This window comes from Primulina tabacum, chromosome 1, assembly GCF_025594145.1.
Source record: "Primulina tabacum isolate GXHZ01 chromosome 1, ASM2559414v2, whole genome shotgun sequence".
Classification (NCBI taxonomy): domain Eukaryota; kingdom Viridiplantae; phylum Streptophyta; class Magnoliopsida; order Lamiales; family Gesneriaceae; genus Primulina; species Primulina tabacum.
Window position 1 is genome coordinate 55,125,723 of NC_134550.1, and position 18,222 is coordinate 55,143,944.

The following is an 18,222-nucleotide window of genomic DNA, read 5'->3' on the forward strand; positions in this document are numbered from 1 at the left end:
AGGATTGACCCGTCTCACAGATAAAGATTCGTGAGACCGTCTCACAGATAAAGATTCGTGAGACCGTCTCACAAGAGACCTATACTCAGATATAATAAATAATATTTGTGTCAAAACGATTATATTCTTTCGTCTCTTGTATTATGCATGATATAGAAGTCATACATATAAATTGAAGAACCGAATTGTTAGCATTAATTAAGTTATGGATTAAAACAGGTGTATCTTCATTAATAACGATGATCACGTCGAAAACTTATCTTTCATATTTTAATGTAAATTGACATTAAGTATTGATGATCCAAACGTGGAGAACAGTCGAGACGTAGAATCGAAAAATCCATGATAATGGATGCATTAATAAATTATCTAGCTAGTATCATGACTACACTTATAACATTTTTATTAATTAATTTGTGAACATCATATGTAAGTACTGAGTGAGAGTGTCTATATGTATGTATGTATGTATGTATATATAAATATTAAATTACTAATTTGAGGTCACTCCTCCATTAATTTGACTTGGGGAAGGGTCCCACATTGGACACCATTGTCTTTGTGGATTGAATGATAAAAAGAGCACCTCACGTGGAGTCTGAACCAAAGGCCTCTGTCCAAACCACAATAAAAAAAGAAAAAAAAACAATCATCCCACATAATTCCCTTAAATTAAATAATATATATTAATTTAACTAGAAGAATCATCACAAATTTTCTTTATCATCTTTTTAGTGCTTTGCAACAAAGGGATTTTTGTCAAAAAGATATGAAAAAGAAAGGGGGGAAAGAGAAGTTGAGAGAATCCAATCAATGCAAAACCTATATTCCACAAGCTACAAAATTGAAATTATAATATTCATATGCAACATTTTAAAAACCATACAATTAAAATAAAAAAATATTATATTTTTCCACATCTCACTGGCACATATAGAACCCAACAAAAGCATTTGTTTTTTGTTTTTTTTTATTATTATTTATATATAAAAAATTTAGCTTTTTAAAGCTCACCCCATATAATTCCCACTCATTATCTTTGTTTGCTTAAAGCTTCTTCTCCTTTTGCCTTATCCTCTATCTTCCTCTCTCTTTGTTGAACCAAAAACACACAGATTGTGATAGAAATTCCAGACACAGAGAAATTTTACAGAGGGAAACTACATATAATTCTCCTTCCCCATTTTATGATTTTTTGTTTCAGAAATTAATATATACTTATATTAATTGATTTAAAGGTATATTTCCATATATAATATAGGAGAGATCTTGCTTTTAATAAAGGATAGGGGATAAAGATTAGATTTTTGAAGCAGTGGGGTTTGATTTTCTTGGAGTTATAGCTCTAATGCGATCATGGAGGGAGGCGATGATCATCTACACCACCACCACCACAGCCGCCACAACTTCCCTTTTCAGTTACTTGAGAAGAAAGAAGATGACAACGCCGCCGGCTGCTCAACCAGCTCCGCCTATCCTTCCCTTGCCATCTCCACCGATGTCATCTCAAACCCTAGCTCCACCACTCCACGATCAGCAACACCATCCTCAAGCCTCCAAATCGCCGCAGCGGAACCGTCCAAGAAGCCACCCCCCAAAAGAACGTCGACCAAAGATCGCCACACCAAAGTCGACGGCCGTGGGCGGCGCATCCGGATGCCGGCTCTATGTGCTGCTAGGGTTTTCCAGCTCACTCGAGAGCTGGGCCACAAGTCCGACGGTGAAACCATTGAGTGGCTGCTACAACAGGCGGAGCCGGCAGTCATCGCAGCCACGGGGACCGGCACGATTCCCGCGAACTTTACTTCGCTTAATATCTCTCTACGTAGCTCGGGTTCAAGCATGTCTGTGCCTTCTCAATTGAGATCTGCGTATCTTAACCAGAATTACAATCTTCAGCAACGCCGTGGGATATTTCCAGGCATTGGGTTGTCGCCGGAGAGTTCTTCCACGACTCTGATGAATTTTCAATCGGGGAACATAAACCCTAGTTTGATGCAGACGAAGCAAGAAATGCGTGAGAGCAATTCCGTGGATTTAACAGCGGAGACAGCGGAGGAAGGTCTACGGGCGCGGAAGCGAAGGGCGGAGCACGAATTATTGCAGAATCAACAACAACACCAGATTGGAAACTATTTGTTGCAGTCAAGTACAGGGACGATTCCGGCAAGCCACTCTTCAATGGCGGCGAACTTTTGGATGAGTGGAGATCCAATTTGGACGTTTCCACCGGTTAACATCAATAACAGCGCTGCCGCGGCGGCTGCTTTGTACAGAGGAAATATGTCTAGTGGGCTACATTTCATGAATTTCACAACGCCGGTGGCGCTGACGCCTAGCCAGCAGTTAGGAGGAGGTGGTGGTGGTAATGGTTTGGGTAATTGTTTGGGTGATGGTCAATTAGGTGGCCTTCTTGCTGGGCTTAATCCCTATCGAAGTGGCGGCGGATCAGGGGTGTCGGAATCTCCTTCATCTCACGGCGGTGGCAATGATCGGCACGACGGAACGAGCCACCATTCTTGAATGATTACAAATCTGCCGCCAACTCGGTGTTGTTCAATTTGTTGTGTAAAGCACACACGTGAGGCTTGATTATGTAGTTTAAAATTTTTTTTTCTTGTTTTTATTTTATATATATTTTTCCTATTCTTTATGAGCTCCTAATTTTTGTGTGATTAATGTGATGAATTTAGAGTTGGAATTTTTTTTTCGACATTGGAATTTTGGATGTTGGTTTTGTGATAGGCCAAATTTGATTTTCTCTTTTTTAATTTATATTGTCACACGATATTTGATCAATGCAATTATTGTTTTCAGATAACTCTTTGTTATGATTCTTGGTTATATTTTACCTATCTTTTTTTTTTTGCATGATATTTGAGCATATTATAAAATGGTCATTTCTTCTCTTCTAATTGAATGTTCTTTTTTTTTCAAATTTGTTTTTCTAAACCGTGAGGCATTTCAAGCTCTTGACTATTGGATGGGAATAAAAGTCCATGTAAGTTTGTGATGGATATAGATTCTTATTGCATAAGAGGGATTTCGTATTTTGTATGTCATTTGATTCCACCAAATTCTATCTTTTTACTCATATATCTTGAAGAGTTAGTTTTGTGATGTCGATCTCGATCTGCTCTCATCCAATTCATGAAAAAATATTATTTTTTATACAAAAAATAGATCAGATTAATCAGTCTCACAGATATAGATATGGGATAGAACTAAACCAAAAAGATATTGATTCAACGGGTTTGAAGTGCCAATGATTTCAACATATATGGTATATTGATTTCACTTTGTGAACCATGTAACTTCTTGTGATAAAAAAATATAAGTGACCCACCCTTATATTTTACTACTGTGGGAAATAAATAAAACCATATCTATAATAACGTGAGTTAAGGGGGAATTGTTAAATATTTATGATACTCTCTCTACCCAATGAAAACATGGGCAAGTGTCCTTGAATGGGGTGGGCCGGGTGATTGGGCTTTGTGGGGGCCCATATCTGAACAGATGCAGGCGTTCTCAGGTGGTGAGGCCCACATGCTGGAGATTGGCTTAACCATTCAGTACAATTCATCAATGAGCAACAGATGGATTAATTATGTACATCAGAAGTAGGCATCGCTGGCGCCATGAGGATCGGTGGTGGGTTTAGACTGGCCCACGGATGTATCTAATCTGGGTCGTTGGAGTTATGTGGGCCCGATATTTAATGGGCTCACTGAATGATTAGTTCTTTGGCTTTTTTTTTTTTTAAAAAAAAAAATGTGTAGAATTTGATATTTAAAAAAAAAGATGTAGAATCTTCAATAGTTTTGACAACTTGTGAGGTTACCTTGATCCCACTTCACTATCAACTGCTAACTTCTTAGGGTTTTAAAATTCAGATACTTATTAATGATAGTGATCATTAGCAAAGAATTCGATGATAGGATTATCGTTAATATAATGGTATTCATTTATATATATATATATATAATAAGCTAAGATTGTGTTTTTACACGTTGTAGAATCCCAATTGTTATTTTGTTTAAGAAACAAAATACTTCATTAAACATCTTTATACTAAAATCGTGAAGAGCTAACGTGTGAGATACTACATGAGTAGGTCTCTTGTGAGACGGTCTCACGAATCTTTAAGTGTGAGACGAGTCAACCCTACCGATATTCACAGTAAAAAGTAATAGTCTTAGCATAAAAAGTAATACTTTTTTAATGGATACCCAAATAAAATATCAGTCTCACAAAATACGACCCGTGAGACCGTCTCACACAAGTATTTGTCATACTACATTAGCAGAACGCGTACAATGTTGAGTTTGGAATCTTGAAAGACTTTGATCCAAGATGTCCAATAGAGGTCGCTTAAGATTATGAGATGTGAAGGATATATTAGATTTTGAATATTCAATTTTCCTTGTTTTTGTTTCTTCTTTACAGAATTGTTTTGTATTGAACCATTCTTCTTTTATTTTTTATTTTTCCCGAGTACTAATGACATATTTTTACACCAAAATTTCCAACTGGTGTGGGGGTGTCAAAATTTAGGTTCGATAATAAAATTGCGCACCAAATCTCGTAAAAATGGTCGCATAGCATAGTAGAGGCAATTGATACCCACACGTGGCCAACAATTTCTCATTAAAAATTCCCATTTGATTTTCCAAAATTAGCAACCTATTAAAAAAACTCAAAAACTCATAGTTATTTTCCTCTCAAGTTAACAATTATACAACCAAGTATTTAATTAGTTTTTGACAGTAAAACCTTGTAAAATTTATTAAGAATGAGTGAGATCGTCGATTACAAGATTAATCAACCAAAACAGAAAGTTCTTGACTTTCATACTAAGGAGATAGAAAAGAAATAACAAAAGATGCAAGTGAGTGAGCAATAACATTCACCGATCTACTTTTGTAGTTAAGGTGTATGCTTTGAGTGTATCCAATAAAGTTTCGAACTTCAGTGGCAATTGGCCCAATGTAGCTGAAGTCCATTTCTGGGTTGGCGACTAGCACCGCCAGAAGAGAATATGTGTTTACTACTATTTGATATATACACACATATGTGCATGTATATGTGTGTGAGATGTATGTATACTTTTTGTGTTAGTGGAATGTCAAACATAAAAAGACACAAATGTGTACATATAACCAACCTTAGTCGTGGTTGTGCAAGATCATTGGTTTATGAGTGGACCATTGGTGTCTTGCCATCAAAATATTCACACTAAATTTGTCATTCGGTAGCAAGAAAATGCTCATTGATTGAAACCAATTCACACAACAAATCGGTCCTAATGAATGAAATACTCTGAGCTTAACATAGCATGAATTGTATCCTTCAACAGGCTAAATAGCACCCGATCTCGAAATTTGTAATCTAAAGAAGGGTTAATCCACGAGACCATAGAGATTCCTATGTAAACTACTTCTCTATCCATATTTTACGCTAATGCGAGATTTACTAATTGATAGCAGTGTTTAAATGGTTCTGTAGGGTATGAGATGTATCTTGTTTAATAACAAAATAAGTAAGATCGTATGTAAACTAGTAAAATCATATATAATCGGTAAATTTGTGTTTATCAGAATTAAATGTTGTGTGAAATGTTACATTTTCGACAACATGCAGCGGAATTTAAAAGTTTATGACACAAATTGACGTTAAGTAGATGGAACCGAATAAATTTTGCATAAGTATAATACGTGTGCGGTGTCTCAGGGCAAAAATAATCACTAGAAAACGAACGAGTTTACACGAAAACCAACACTAGTGATTTTAATGAAAATTAATTTTCTCAAAGCGTTGAGAAAATAAAACGTTTACTAAAACAATCAACAACACAAAAACACAATTAAGAAAGCAAAAATGTGATGTCAAAAACTGAAGCAACAGAAACAAATCTTCAGTCAACTCTTTCGCAGATGTTGTCTGCAGATGTCTCCAACAATCATGGCAACACGTGAAACACCACTCTTCAAAACAACGTCTTTGTAGAATGTTTTTCTCTGAAATCCACAACGTGCAAAGTGCACACGATATACAGCCACGAAAACTTCCAAGTGAAGAGTGAAAGACAAAACGGTTTTGAGAGCACTATAATTAAAGCATCTAAAGGAAAGACCACACTATTTACTTAATGTCCTTCCTTTATTTATAGTTGTCTCATCTTCTAGGATTCATCTTCAAAAAAATCTACAAGATATGAAAATCAAGAATTCTATTAGAAACAATCTCTTTCTAAATCAATAATATCATATTTTAAAAATCATTAGCATAAATATCATATCTAAAAAGACTAAATCATTAATTCAATATATCATGAAATTTTATATACAAAGAAGTTAAATTTAAAAATTATTTCAAGGGATGAATTATATCTTGTAATCCAAGATAACTTTTCCTTTCAGGTTCGACGGCGAGTTAATCATACCTATATGACAAATTTGAGCAGTTTGCAGCTTATAATGTGTGAGCAAATCTTCCCCCAAGTTCAGCAAATCTTCCCCCAAGTAGTGAACATAAACAAGATTTGCTCAATTTTGGGTTTAAAAGTGTCCACTTATATAAGTTCGATGCTTTTGGCTATGATTAATGTTTATTTCACTCAAAAGGCCCACCGCTGATATTGACGTCTCTCCAGCTACGTCCAATTATTGTACTAGAATATGAAATTTATTGGGAGAGTTGAACTTGCCTTTTATTTTGGAAATTTACATTAAATTAATACAAGCTTAATGTCCAGTGTACGACATGCATTATATTGTGTCACAGCTAGCTTTGATGGCATTTGGGCAGAAGGAGAGGAAGGAAAATGGGAATTTGAAAAACATTTTTTTTTAATTTTTAACAAATCGAAAAAAAAAATTATTGGTTTCATCTTTGATCTTGAGGTGAGGTCGATCAAGTCTAATAAATTAGGCTAGTCGATTTTGGCCCAAGAAGCCAATGCTCGAAAACGTCATCTAGTATGGAGGCCCGTAGACTGAAAATGAAGGACGTGATCATATGGGTCGAAGGTAAGGAGGAAAAGCAACATATGTCCTAAACAAGTGCTCGATAGTCCAAGGGCTGATATCCTTTAAGGAGATCGGGTGTATGTCTCAAGTCAACAAAAGATCTTACGAAAAACGGCGAGTGTCAATTTGGGAAAGAGATCCAATGTACTTCCTATGCTTGTTAGATAAATGGGATCTCGATTGATCTGTGACTATGGAAATTGTTTGAATCATGTGAGGGTTACGTCAATTTTCGACGCGAATGGTTCTTAAAAAAACTTGTCCATGGGTTTCGAGATTGGCTATTTGGCCGAATCCAAGGCGTGCTATCGCCGAAGACAGAATGAATAAATGTTTTTGTGTAGGGATATCTTTCACGGCGCTTACACGAATTAACGAGGGCTTAGTTCCCAATCTAGCGCGTTGACCCCAAATTTGACCATGATTAGTATCAAGCTCCCCTTTTTTAAATACCAAGTTTGGTTTATGGTTTAAGGGTAACGTATCTCATATTAATATTCACTATATATTTTTTAGTATTTGTCTCGGAGTGTCGGAGGAGATACATCGAAACACACCTCAATCCCCTTGTTAATGCTCATTCTTTGATTTGAGGGAGCTAAGTCGTCAAAATATCCAAATTTGGGGCATCTGGTTCGATACCATGGGTTATTCGAAGATATTAATCCATATTTTCCCGAGCATCGATCTTTCTCGTTGATCGATCAGACCCAGATAAGTAAGAAAGCAAATTCAAGTAACGGGTTTAATGGATTTTCTGACCAGAATTTTAAGAAATGGTTGGATTTTAAGATTTTTTTCCTTAATTTAATCGAAATATTTACACCTACATTTTAAAATCTATGTTAATTGATCTGAATGTAATATAATTTTTTAAAGTTAAAATGTAATATAAATTTTACTTCAGCGTTTAAAATGAAATTTGGGCTGATAGTAAGCATATCGTTAGGAACATAAAACATTTGAAAATATATGGTAAAAAGTACTAATAAATGCGACCCGGATATTAGCGTAAAAGTTTATTTAACTTGCCTATACAGCAACATAATTATCTGAAATTGATTAATTTTTTTAAAAAAACTGAAAAATAACATTAATCTAATAAAAAGGATTTTAACCAAAAAAAATATTAACTGGAAAAAACATTAATCTAATAAAACAGTTTGTAGCATATTCTTACTGGAACAGGCGAGTAACAAACTATAGAGAATTTTTTAATCATTTTTCGAAAATGAATTTATTAGAGGCATTTTGAAGAGAGAAAAAAAATATGATTTCTTCACCGAACTTCGTTTTTCTGGTATCATAATTGAAGAACTGTGTTCTTATAATTAGAATTTTTCTTTCCAGAAATTTTAGGAATAACCTTGTTCAAACTAATTTCTTTGAAAAATAACTCTCTCAAAGATTATTCTCGTGAGTAGTCTCTTGTGAAACGGTCTCACGAATCTTTATATCAACCCTACCAATATTTACAATAAAAAGTAATACTCTTAGCATAAAAACTAATATTTTTTCAATGAATGACTCAAATAAGAAATTCGTCTCACAAAATACGACCCATGAAACCGTCACATACAAGTTTTTGCCTATTCTCGTATGCTTGTGTTACCCCGAACCTTTTTTAAGTTAGAATTCCCATTCTTGGGATTCTTGAAGTTACCCAAAAACTCACTCCGCCGGTACTACTTTTGCACAAAGAATGTGAAAGCACAACATAATTATGGCAACGACAAACCCAACTTTCAATTTTCGTTAGGACAAAACATGCACATACATTAGATTATCAAACACAAGGATTTTAGAAAAGAGAAATTCCAGCCAACCACAACATAAGAAAACTGGAGTGTCTAGAAAACACAAGATCGACATGGTCCGATGCTACCAGGCCATGTTTCACTAGGTAACCATATACAAGACAAGTAGAACACTGAAACTCAACCACGATCAGTACCTGTAGTTGTCGTCGGTGTAATGTCTGCTCTTAGACGTAGTTTCTCTATTAGCCTGTATAAAACAAATATAGATCAAACTTAAATCAAAGAAGACTCGTGCAAAGAAAAAACATAGAGCTACTCATAGCTTGGGGAAATTTTCACATGTACCCGATGGATCATCTTCTCAAATGCGTCAGGACCATTTTCCTCGATATATTTCTCTGCTGCGGTGAGAATGTCGTCTGGCTTGCTAAACACATCCTTCTTTCGAGGAACATACCATATGTTAACACTCTTTTGCCCGGTAACCAAGTAAGGCCTGACAAAATGCTCGTAGACATATGCGGCTCCACTGAAGTATGGCATAACTAACCAGCAGGTGAATATTAGCTTCGTATAATGCCACAAAGGAATCCTAGGGCACAATGAAATTTGAGACCAAAGTTACATACTTCACATCTGGCAACAGTAAACTAAGAATGTAAAGCTTTGTATGAAGAATGAACCTCAAAGGAAATACTTCGCAAGATACTCCATGTTAGTTGACCCAGGACCATTCAGATCTATCACATCTTTCCTTACAGAAAAAAAAAACACAAACATCTGATTTTTCTTTTACATTCACATTCATGCATCCATGCGACTCGAACCCAATACATTTGCCTTGAAAAGCAATAACTCCACCAAAAAAATGGTATTCCAAACGCGCAATAAGATGGTTAAAGAGTTATCAGAAATTTAAGGATGATATATGTAGCAACAAATCTCCTCCAAATTACTTGAATCCATAATAATTGAGGCATGGTGATAATTGGTGTGATTCATCAGCCATACAGACACTAGTCAGGCAAAAAAATAAAAAATTAAACAAAATTCTTTCATGATTTGACGATGAATTTTGAGTGCCAGAAATTGAATTAGTCGATTTTAAATTATTACTGCCTTTGAAGATAGCTCAAATTCCCAACTATTATAATGGCCAAACATACATGATGAACTTGAAAGATAGACTTTAAATCCATGAAGCTAAAATCCACCAATCCAAACAAAACATTAGTTCCTCCTCCCTCATCGCTATTTGCTTCTAAACCTTACATAGATAAAATCTCCCAGTTAGACTCGTACAAAACATACTTGTTTCTAACCAAAACCCTGTAGTTGGTATTTTTACATCACATGTACATTGCCTATAAGATGTTTAACAAATGAATGAAAAAACAAAATCCACCCAAAGCCTACCAAGTAGTACCTACTTAAGATAAGAATATGGCCTTTCTTCGATCTCATAACCAATCACTGTTTGACTTCAGTATCCAACGTTTACAACTAGTTCACAATTGTGATTGACATTATGTAACTTTCTTGTATTTATCCATAAATCTAAATCGTATTAATCATGAAGATGAGATTACAGGTACACTAGACATACCCAAGCGAACAAAAAAACGAGTATCTAACCGTTCATGCAGTGACATAAATCACATTATATAACTTCCATCAATGGATCAATAATCTCGATAAACTAACAATTACCAGATCGACTATCCATTAATTTCCTTAGAACTGGAAAAAATTTAGAAAAATACGTCCTGCCATAATAACATGCGGTGACTATATCCATCTAGAAGTTAATCCCAACCTCATTACTCTAAATATCCTAGTTCATTCACCAGAAACATGATTCGTGTATTCAGAGAACTAGTGATAAAAATGTACATACTGGAATTTTATGCAGCCAAGGTAGTTTAGTCTATAACTCCATATTGAAGAGGACATCCCAAGTTAAGAAAATGTTAATATTAAACATATACCTAAAAAGTGAATCGATAACTTTTCCATATCAATAAAACAGGCTATGATTAATTTTCGAGTCTTGCCTAAATCTCATCTCTCATTTCCATGTGAATATTCTCATTAAGCTTACACTCAAAACACAAATTATACTCTTGTTAAGCTTAACCCAAAAAAAAAGGTAAGGATATTCAAAAAAACATAAATCCCGTCCAAACACACCTATCCTACGCAGTTCTTTTGAATGTTGGTGGGCTACTTATCCAAGCAAGTACTCCATGTAAAATGTAACCCAAAAACACAAAATTGCGACAAATTCCACCTGCTCAAAAAAAGGAACACAAACCGTACCATTCAATAAGCTTTGCGAAAGTAAGCTCAAAAAGTGTAATCATGGAGTAAAGCACCCAATAAGTAAGCCACTGCTGATCATCAACAGGCGATTTCGTCTCAATTGCCCTGATTGATGCATATCTGCACACGAACTCAAAAGTAAACATCCATTAACCCAAAACATTCACAATAGAATACACACAAATTAAAAACTTTCCAAACACAAATCAAATATCTTTTTGATAGCAGCATATAGTTGGAAGTTGGAACAAGAGGTCACTACCATTCAAATAATCCAACTTACAGAGGATAAACCAGACTAACGACAGGCCTGCAACATAAATAAACAAAAATTTAATAAGAAACCAAATCCCCGATATAAATTTTTCGAAAGACATAAGCTTTGTCATCAAATCATACCCATCTCCTGTCTTAAGTCCTGTACACCACTTTCTTCTAACTTAACATTATCAAAAACCATAACATATCAGGAATCAATTAATGTAAACCCACAGCCACGACATTAATTATAAAACAAAAGAAACACTAGCCACATTAAATCAATAGCCCATGAACAGCTCAAAACCCAAATTATGATAGAGAGAAAACCAAGATTGAGTGCGGAATTACCCAGCTAGAACGTCGAAATTGCTGGCCAGAACTTTCAGCAAGGTTCCGGCTCCGGATCCCCCCATATGCGAGTAAAAAAAAAAATCCTTCTTTGGTTTAGATTTTCTCGATCTGGTGGTGGAGTATGCTCAGGGTGTTTCCAGAAATCAAGAAATTGAAAGGGATTTCTTTAACTTAGACGAGTCGGTCCGAGAGTATAATACTCCGAAGGCAAAAGAGTAAAGTACAAACAGTGTGAAAGGAGCGAACCCTGTAATAAAATAATGACAAAAATTTGTGTGAGACGTCTCACGTATGGTATTTTGTGAGACAAATATTTTATTTTGGTCATCCATGAAAAAGTATTATTTTTATGCTAAGAGTATTACTTTTTATTGTGAAAAATCGGTAGGATTGCACATCTCACAGATAAAGATTCGTGAGATCGTTTTACAAGAAACTTACTCTGAAATAATAATAATAATAATAATAATAATAAATACTTTTGGCTTAGATCTCCAACTTAATTAATATTTGGTCATTGATCAAAATTCGATTTTTTATAATAAAAAAATTAACGATTTCAATTAACGTAAAAAAAAATGACAAAAAGGATCGCACGTCATTAGAAAAAATAATAAATAATGCAGTTCTTGTTCTTTCCTTTTAAATTTTTTTAATTCGAAACTTTTTTCGAAAAAAAATATTTATCATTGATCCATTTTTGTAAGGCAAAAGTTTGTGTGAGACGATCTCACGGGTCGTATTTTGTGAGACGGATCTCTTATTTGGGTCATCCATTAAAAAATATTACTTTTTATGCTAAAATTATTACTTTTATTGTGAATATCGGTAGGATTGACCCGTCTCACAGATAAAAATTCGTGAGATCGTTTCACAATAGATCTACTCTTCTTGTAATAGTAATTTATTCTATACATATTTTTATTAGGTTCGACGCTGACAATAACATGCCCAAGTATATCACTTGAGAATTGCTTTTGCTAGATAAAATAACAATGATATCATATATTTCAATTTCATTCTCATGTTCAGAACCGAAACTAACTAGTTAATTTTGAAATATAAAATAGAAATATATATTTTTAAAAATTAATTTCAAAATGGAAGTAAAAATACCATTTTTAAATATTTAATAATAATAAAAAAATGGTTTTAGTTTTAGGGGAGATGGGTTTTGATTTTGATTCCCGGTTCAAATGGAGCTCGATCGGGTGTAAAATTAATCGAAATTGAGTAAATTGTAGGGATGTAAATGAGTCGAGCCGAATGTTCGAGCTCCGCTTGTTTAAGATATACATAGACTTGAGCTCGATTCAAGCTTTTATAATTAGTCTCGAGCTCATCGGATCGTTTGAAAATTACAAAGCTCGCGAATATCTCGAGTTCGATTCGTTAATAGCTCGTTTATAATGTTTAATGAGTTTGACTTGTTAAACAGATTCGTTTTCGAGCTCATTAAACAAACTCATTTTTTAGTTTTTTGAGCATTCTTAGTCAAAATGTCAACTAATAGACAAAAACTTGTGTGAAACAGTTTCACATGTCATATTTTATGAGACGAATATCTTATTTGGGTCATCCATGAAAAAATATTACTTTTTATGCTAAGAATATTATTTTTATTGTGAATATCGATAGGGTTGGCATGTCTCACATATAAAGATTTGTGAAACCATCTCACAAAAGACATATCATTTTATTACATTCGCTATCATCTCTCACTAAAACTTAACGTTGGATACAAATAAACAATGCATGTTGCTAAATTCGCGGCTCAATAAATCACTCAAGCTTGAGTTCGAGGTCGAACTAGCGAACAAGCTCGCAAGTTTACGAGCCAAATACCATTAAATTCGAGCTCGACTCAACTCGATAAAATAGTTGAATTCAAAATCAAGCTCGAGTTCTATTCGATAAGTTTAATGAACAATCTCAAATGAGTACTTTGTCGAACCGAACTTCGAGCAGCTCATAAACGACTTGATTCATTTATATGACTTTATAAATTGTGATCAAAATTCAAGAACTCGAGGAAAAAGCACCACAAATTTGAAATATATATAATGAAGGGACTAGTGTGCATATCTTCACCTGCTCTTCTCGGCCTCCTCGCAGCAAATTTACAGCACCAAAACGCCCCAAATTCCGAACGACCCACTATGGTAATTCCCGTTGAGTATAATCAATTTCCCTTTTCATCTATGATTTTGAATTTTAGTAAATTGTACTGTTAAAGCTCTGAATTTGTTCTTGGACAGGAGAAATTATACGATCATAGATTTCAGCGTACCGATCAATGGATGCCAGTCTATTCTTGGCTAGAGTTACTGGACACTGATGAGGTAATTAAGTCAGCGGACGTATCCGATTGGCTGAATGCTAACCCAGAAATTAGAGATCATCTGTATGCAAGGCATTCGCGCTACCATTTGATGCATTACATAAAGAAGTGCCATGTAAAGATTTTGAAGCGAAAGGAAAAGCAGGTATTTTTTATTGTTCGCGGGAGAGGACATTGATTTACCTTTTTTGGGGTTGGAAAATCGAACATAAAAAATTAGATTTCTTTTGGAGTTTTTTCAAGTTGATTTGCTCTCTACTTGTTTGCTTAAATGATTACCTTATCATTACGGAAATTGGAGTTCTTTGTGCTTATTGCTTCTTGTGTTTCACTAATTCCATCTAGCATTTTTCTAAGAAATTAACTATAATAAGTGAGGGGAAAAGGTTTTTAGGTACTATGGCGGCGACAGAAAAAAATTAATGTTCACAATTCTTGTACACCCTGTTTTCGAAATTCACTGCTCTGAATGTCATTGATAGCAGCGAATCAGTCATCCTCCACTGCCGTACTCACCTCACCAGCTACAACCTCCAGCATCTTTGCTTCCCTGGAGATACATCATCATAACATGTGCCATATTAGTCTCAGTAATGCCACTACACCCTTGCGAAACCACCCTCCCCTCAAAAGCAGCTCTGCCCAGTATCATATATCCACCGAGCCACTCCAAATCCTCTGTGCGGAAATTATGATGCCACCTTGCCCTCACTCCTCCACCAGTTTGTAACTGCTGCCCACCACGAGTTGTTCTCCTATCTGCTACCCCTTTCACATTCGCAATCCAAGGCACCACAAATTTTTCTTATGCCGCATTCATTTTCTCCCCATCCTCCATCGTCATCATGTCAAGCAACAAAACTTAGGGAAGGAATAGGATTTGATGAAACTCACTGCCATCATCTTCAAGCCAATAACACCTTAAAAACACTCTTCGACAATCGAATTTTTGGTTTGGAGCATGATATGGCACCACTCCAATCAACATGGGCCCAGCGGTAATGGATCAACAATTACAAGATGGGCTTCGGATCTTTCTGTTCTTGGTCTGTTTCATTCACAATTATCCAATGATAGTGATGAACACAATTCGAGTTTGTGCTAACTCCTTGAACAAGAAAAAACAATCTCAAATTTCTGGATATCTCTCGTTTCCCCTCCATTTACAATTTATACTTCCTCTGATTTACGGAAAAACAAGAAAAAAAATAGCACAACAAATTGTAACTAACTAAAAGGATGGAAATGATGCCCCGCCGTTCACACGACGTGATCCTTCATCCATGTGGGTTTTCGGTGCCTTCTAGAACGATGATGCTCGATGCTTTCACTCTCTCCTTCTGCACATGTATTTGTGTCATGATTGGGCTTCTGATCTTTCTGTTCTTGGTCCGCTTCAGTCACAATTATCCCTTGGTTGGCCCAATCTTGTAACTGTTGGTCCGTTATCGCTGGGCCCATGTGAGTGGAATGGCCTTATCACTCCCTTCCTCATAAAAAACAACCTTGTCCTCAAGGTTAAAGTGAGACTATGACGAACAAAACTTCTTGAAGTCCTCCCAGGTAGCATCCTCCGGGAAACTATTAGATCATTGGACTAATATTTGCTTGTTTTGTTGCTGCCCTTTGGTTATCACTCTTGCAGCCGAGATACCCACGAGCAGTAATAGAGGCAGAAGTAACTTGGGGTCCCTGAACTGGGAGCCAGTAATTGAATAACATGAAGTGATGAAATGCTGGCGAAAAGTGGTGTACAGCTGATAATAAGAGATAGGTTCTTTCCTTGCCAGTTTGTTGCCTTCTAAACAAATGTGTTAACCATTAAAAGAGAATTCCATGGTCAAGGCTTCATGATCATGAAAACACGACCCCAATTTGCGCAACCATTGCATGCCCAAGACAACGTCCAAACCCCAAATAGGTGAAGAAAAAGAGATCTATAAAGAACTCATGGCCTTGTAATAAGAAAGAAACTCGAGGACAAATTTTATCACACCATAGATGCTGACCATTCCCCATATACACACGAAACCTTTTAGCATTGATGCAATTCAATCCCAACTTTTCAGGTAGCCCTTCTTGAATGAAATTATTATGGCTTCCAGTATTTTCACAGGAACATTGCAGTGTGTGGCCGTAATACGGAAAAGTCTAGGATTCGATGCGTTATTAAGTATGTGTAAACTAACCTCAAGGTCCTCACCTGAGTCCGAGGCTGCCTGGAGTCTATCATTTGCCCCTTGCTCTCTTGTCCTGAATCTCTGCTGGAGTTAATTTCTTGAATGAAACGCTGGATGGTGTAGGAGGAAGAACACCCTGTGGTTTGTTGGACATGTACAAAGTAGTGGTCTGGCCTGCCGGAGAAGACAAAGTAGCTGGTGAATGTTTCACTGGCAGCAAAACAAAATGGCTAAAATTGGCCTCCAATTGGCGCCTGGCTTCAGCTATGTCTTTGTTCCTCTCAATGAGAGCACCGATGACAGTGATGAACACAATTCGAGTTTGTGCTCACTCCTTGAACGAGAAAAAACGATCTTAACTTTCTGGAAATCTCGCTTTTCCCCTAAATTTACAATTTTTACTTCCTCTAATTTATGGAAAAACAAGATAAAAAACAGCATGACAAATTTGCAACTAACTAAAAGGATGGAAATGATGTTTTGCCATTCACATGACGTAATCTTTCACCCATGTGGGTTTTTGTTGCCTTCTAGAACGATGACGTGTATTTATGTCATGATTGGGCTTCAGATCTTTCTGTTCCTGGTGTGCTTCATTCGCAATTATCATCACCGCTTGGTCAACATTGAGTGGAATGGCCGTATCAGAGAACCTAAAAAACGAAATCAACTGAAAACTAATATTTATGATACTTGATGATCCTGTCCCATCATTGATCTCTCAGCAAAAGTACTTGTTCAGAGAGTGGTGTTATATAATTGTGGCCATGGGCAAGTTACTATCATTTCTTTTTCCAAAAACAATAATGAGAATAATTTTGCCATTCACTTGTAAACTGTTTAAAATGTTTTGAAATTTCCATAGTTCCCGGTGAGCATCGTTTTTTAATTTAGCCATAGTTGCAATAGCCTATTGCCTCTTTCAACGAACACACTGGTGAAAATGCAATTGAGCCTTTGGATTAGCCTTTTGGATAATTAATCTTTGGTGTAGGATAAGACCCTTGGCTAAATTTCATGCTAATCCTCTTTTATTTCCTTTATTTTAAGATATACAGCTGCCATTTAGTTTTTTTTTATTTTAAACATTTTATAGTTTTATACGTGAGATAGACTCTTAACTCTCAATCTGTTTCCAAATTAATCAGGGATTGATTGTTGCTAAGTTGCCTCCTCCCACTAGGGTTCATCAGACTGTTCAAGTAAAAGCTACTGAGTCTCCTCATTCTACTGGTAATTCCTCAAAGTAGAAATTTGTAGCTGGATTTAGTTGTCAAACATGTATCATTGGGAACTGATGCATTATTATCGTTGAGAAAACTGTTGAATTGGTTGTGTAACAGATAGCCACACCTGCGTCAGTGGTTACTACATGTACTTTTGGACGTTGTTGTGCATAGTTTTGCATATGAAGAAGTTCTAATGGCTTATCGATTATTGCAGGCAATGATCCTAGCACCATACCCAAAGGCAGCGAGATGTATAGAGCGAAACATAGTGAAGCTTCGCGGAAATATGAAATGTAAGTAATGAATATATCCTTCTTTTGCTCTGAATCTGTAAAAGTTGATCGGTTTATTCCAATTTCGCACGCATGATCTATTATCCGGTTGTTCCAGATTAGTAGAGTTGGAGAAACAACTCATACCTCTCTTTGGAAAGCCATCATGAGCGATTTTGCTGTCGTCGGCTATGGATATCGAGTTACATGCATGCGAAAGTCGATCCTACGACCAAAGAGGTGGTAGTTAGTGTTATTTAGAATTTTAAAAAACTATCAGTTCAGTGTAAGGATGAGAAAAAACTTTGTATTGTTGATAGCAAGCCATTTTAATCTTTACCATCTCTTTCCAGTATTTCAAAATTGAATAGTTTCAGATTTTACAAGCAATATTTTTTTCTTGAATCATTATTCCAACATGCGAATGGATTATTGATAGTTTCTCGATGAATTTCTCGGTGTCAGTTAAATAAAA

At 35.7% G+C, this 18,222-nt stretch overlaps 3 protein-coding genes across 4 annotated transcripts; 2 read left to right on the forward strand and 1 right to left on the reverse strand.

The window, feature by feature from the left end:
- The first annotated feature begins 1,024 nt into the window (after nt 1–1,024).
- On the forward strand, nt 1,025–2,711 carry LOC142551219 (transcription factor TCP15-like). Its single transcript, XM_075660337.1, has one exon. The coding sequence runs from the start codon at nt 1,357–1,359 to the stop codon at nt 2,521–2,523; it is 1,167 nt and encodes a 388-aa protein (XP_075516452.1). The 5' UTR covers nt 1,025–1,356; the 3' UTR covers nt 2,524–2,711.
- Nucleotides 2,712–8,795: 6,084 nt separating this feature from the next.
- Nucleotides 8,796–11,962, reverse strand: LOC142551226 (HVA22-like protein a). 2 transcript variants are annotated; one of them, XM_075660350.1, is made up of 5 exons: nt 11,723–11,961; nt 11,397–11,423; nt 11,111–11,233; nt 9,137–9,383; nt 8,796–9,038 (listed from the first exon to the last, which is right to left on the reverse strand). In XM_075660350.1, exons 1-5 carry the CDS (start codon nt 11,785–11,787, stop codon nt 8,979–8,981), a joined length of 522 nt encoding a protein of 173 aa, XP_075516465.1. In that variant the 5' UTR covers nt 11,788–11,961; the 3' UTR covers nt 8,796–8,978. The 2 variants fall into 2 exon arrangements, with proteins under 2 accessions (XP_075516465.1, XP_075516474.1); XM_075660359.1 differs by lacking the exon at nt 11,397–11,423 and having other exon boundaries at nt 11,723–11,962.
- A 1,797-nt stretch (nt 11,963–13,759) lies between these two features.
- Nucleotides 13,760–18,082, forward strand: LOC142551238 (uncharacterized). The gene is made up of 5 exons (XM_075660370.1): nt 13,760–13,887; nt 13,984–14,211; nt 17,395–17,479; nt 17,690–17,768; nt 17,866–18,082. Exons 1-5 carry the CDS (start codon nt 13,789–13,791, stop codon nt 17,915–17,917), a joined length of 543 nt encoding a protein of 180 aa, XP_075516485.1. The 5' UTR covers nt 13,760–13,788; the 3' UTR covers nt 17,918–18,082.
- The last annotated feature ends 140 nt before the right edge of the window (nt 18,083–18,222 follow it).

Bases quoted from the DNA above. Each gene is read 5' to 3' on its own strand.
- LOC142551219 (XM_075660337.1), top strand. From the start codon at position 1,357: ATGGAGGGAGGCGATGATCATCTACACCACCACCACCACAGCCGCCAC.
- LOC142551226 (XM_075660350.1), bottom strand. From the start codon at position 11,787: ATGGGGGGATCCGGAGCCGGAACCTTGCTGAAAGTTCTGGCCAGCAAT. The intron at 11,424-11,722 runs GTAATTCCGCAC...TTTATGTTGCAG, and splicing joins AATTTCGACGTTCTAGCTGG to GCCTGTCGTTAGTCTGGTTT. The intron at 9,384-11,110 runs GTACGGTTTGTG...ATTGTGCCCTAG, and splicing joins TTCGCAAAGCTTATTGAATG to GATTCCTTTGTGGCATTATA.
- LOC142551238 (XM_075660370.1), top strand. From the start codon at position 13,789: ATGAAGGGACTAGTGTGCATATCTTCACCTGCTCTTCTCGGCCTCCTC. The intron at 13,888-13,983 runs GTAATTCCCGTT...GTTCTTGGACAG, and splicing joins ATTCCGAACGACCCACTATG to GAGAAATTATACGATCATAG. The intron at 14,212-17,394 runs GTATTTTTTATT...CAAATTAATCAG, and splicing joins TGAAGCGAAAGGAAAAGCAG to GGATTGATTGTTGCTAAGTT.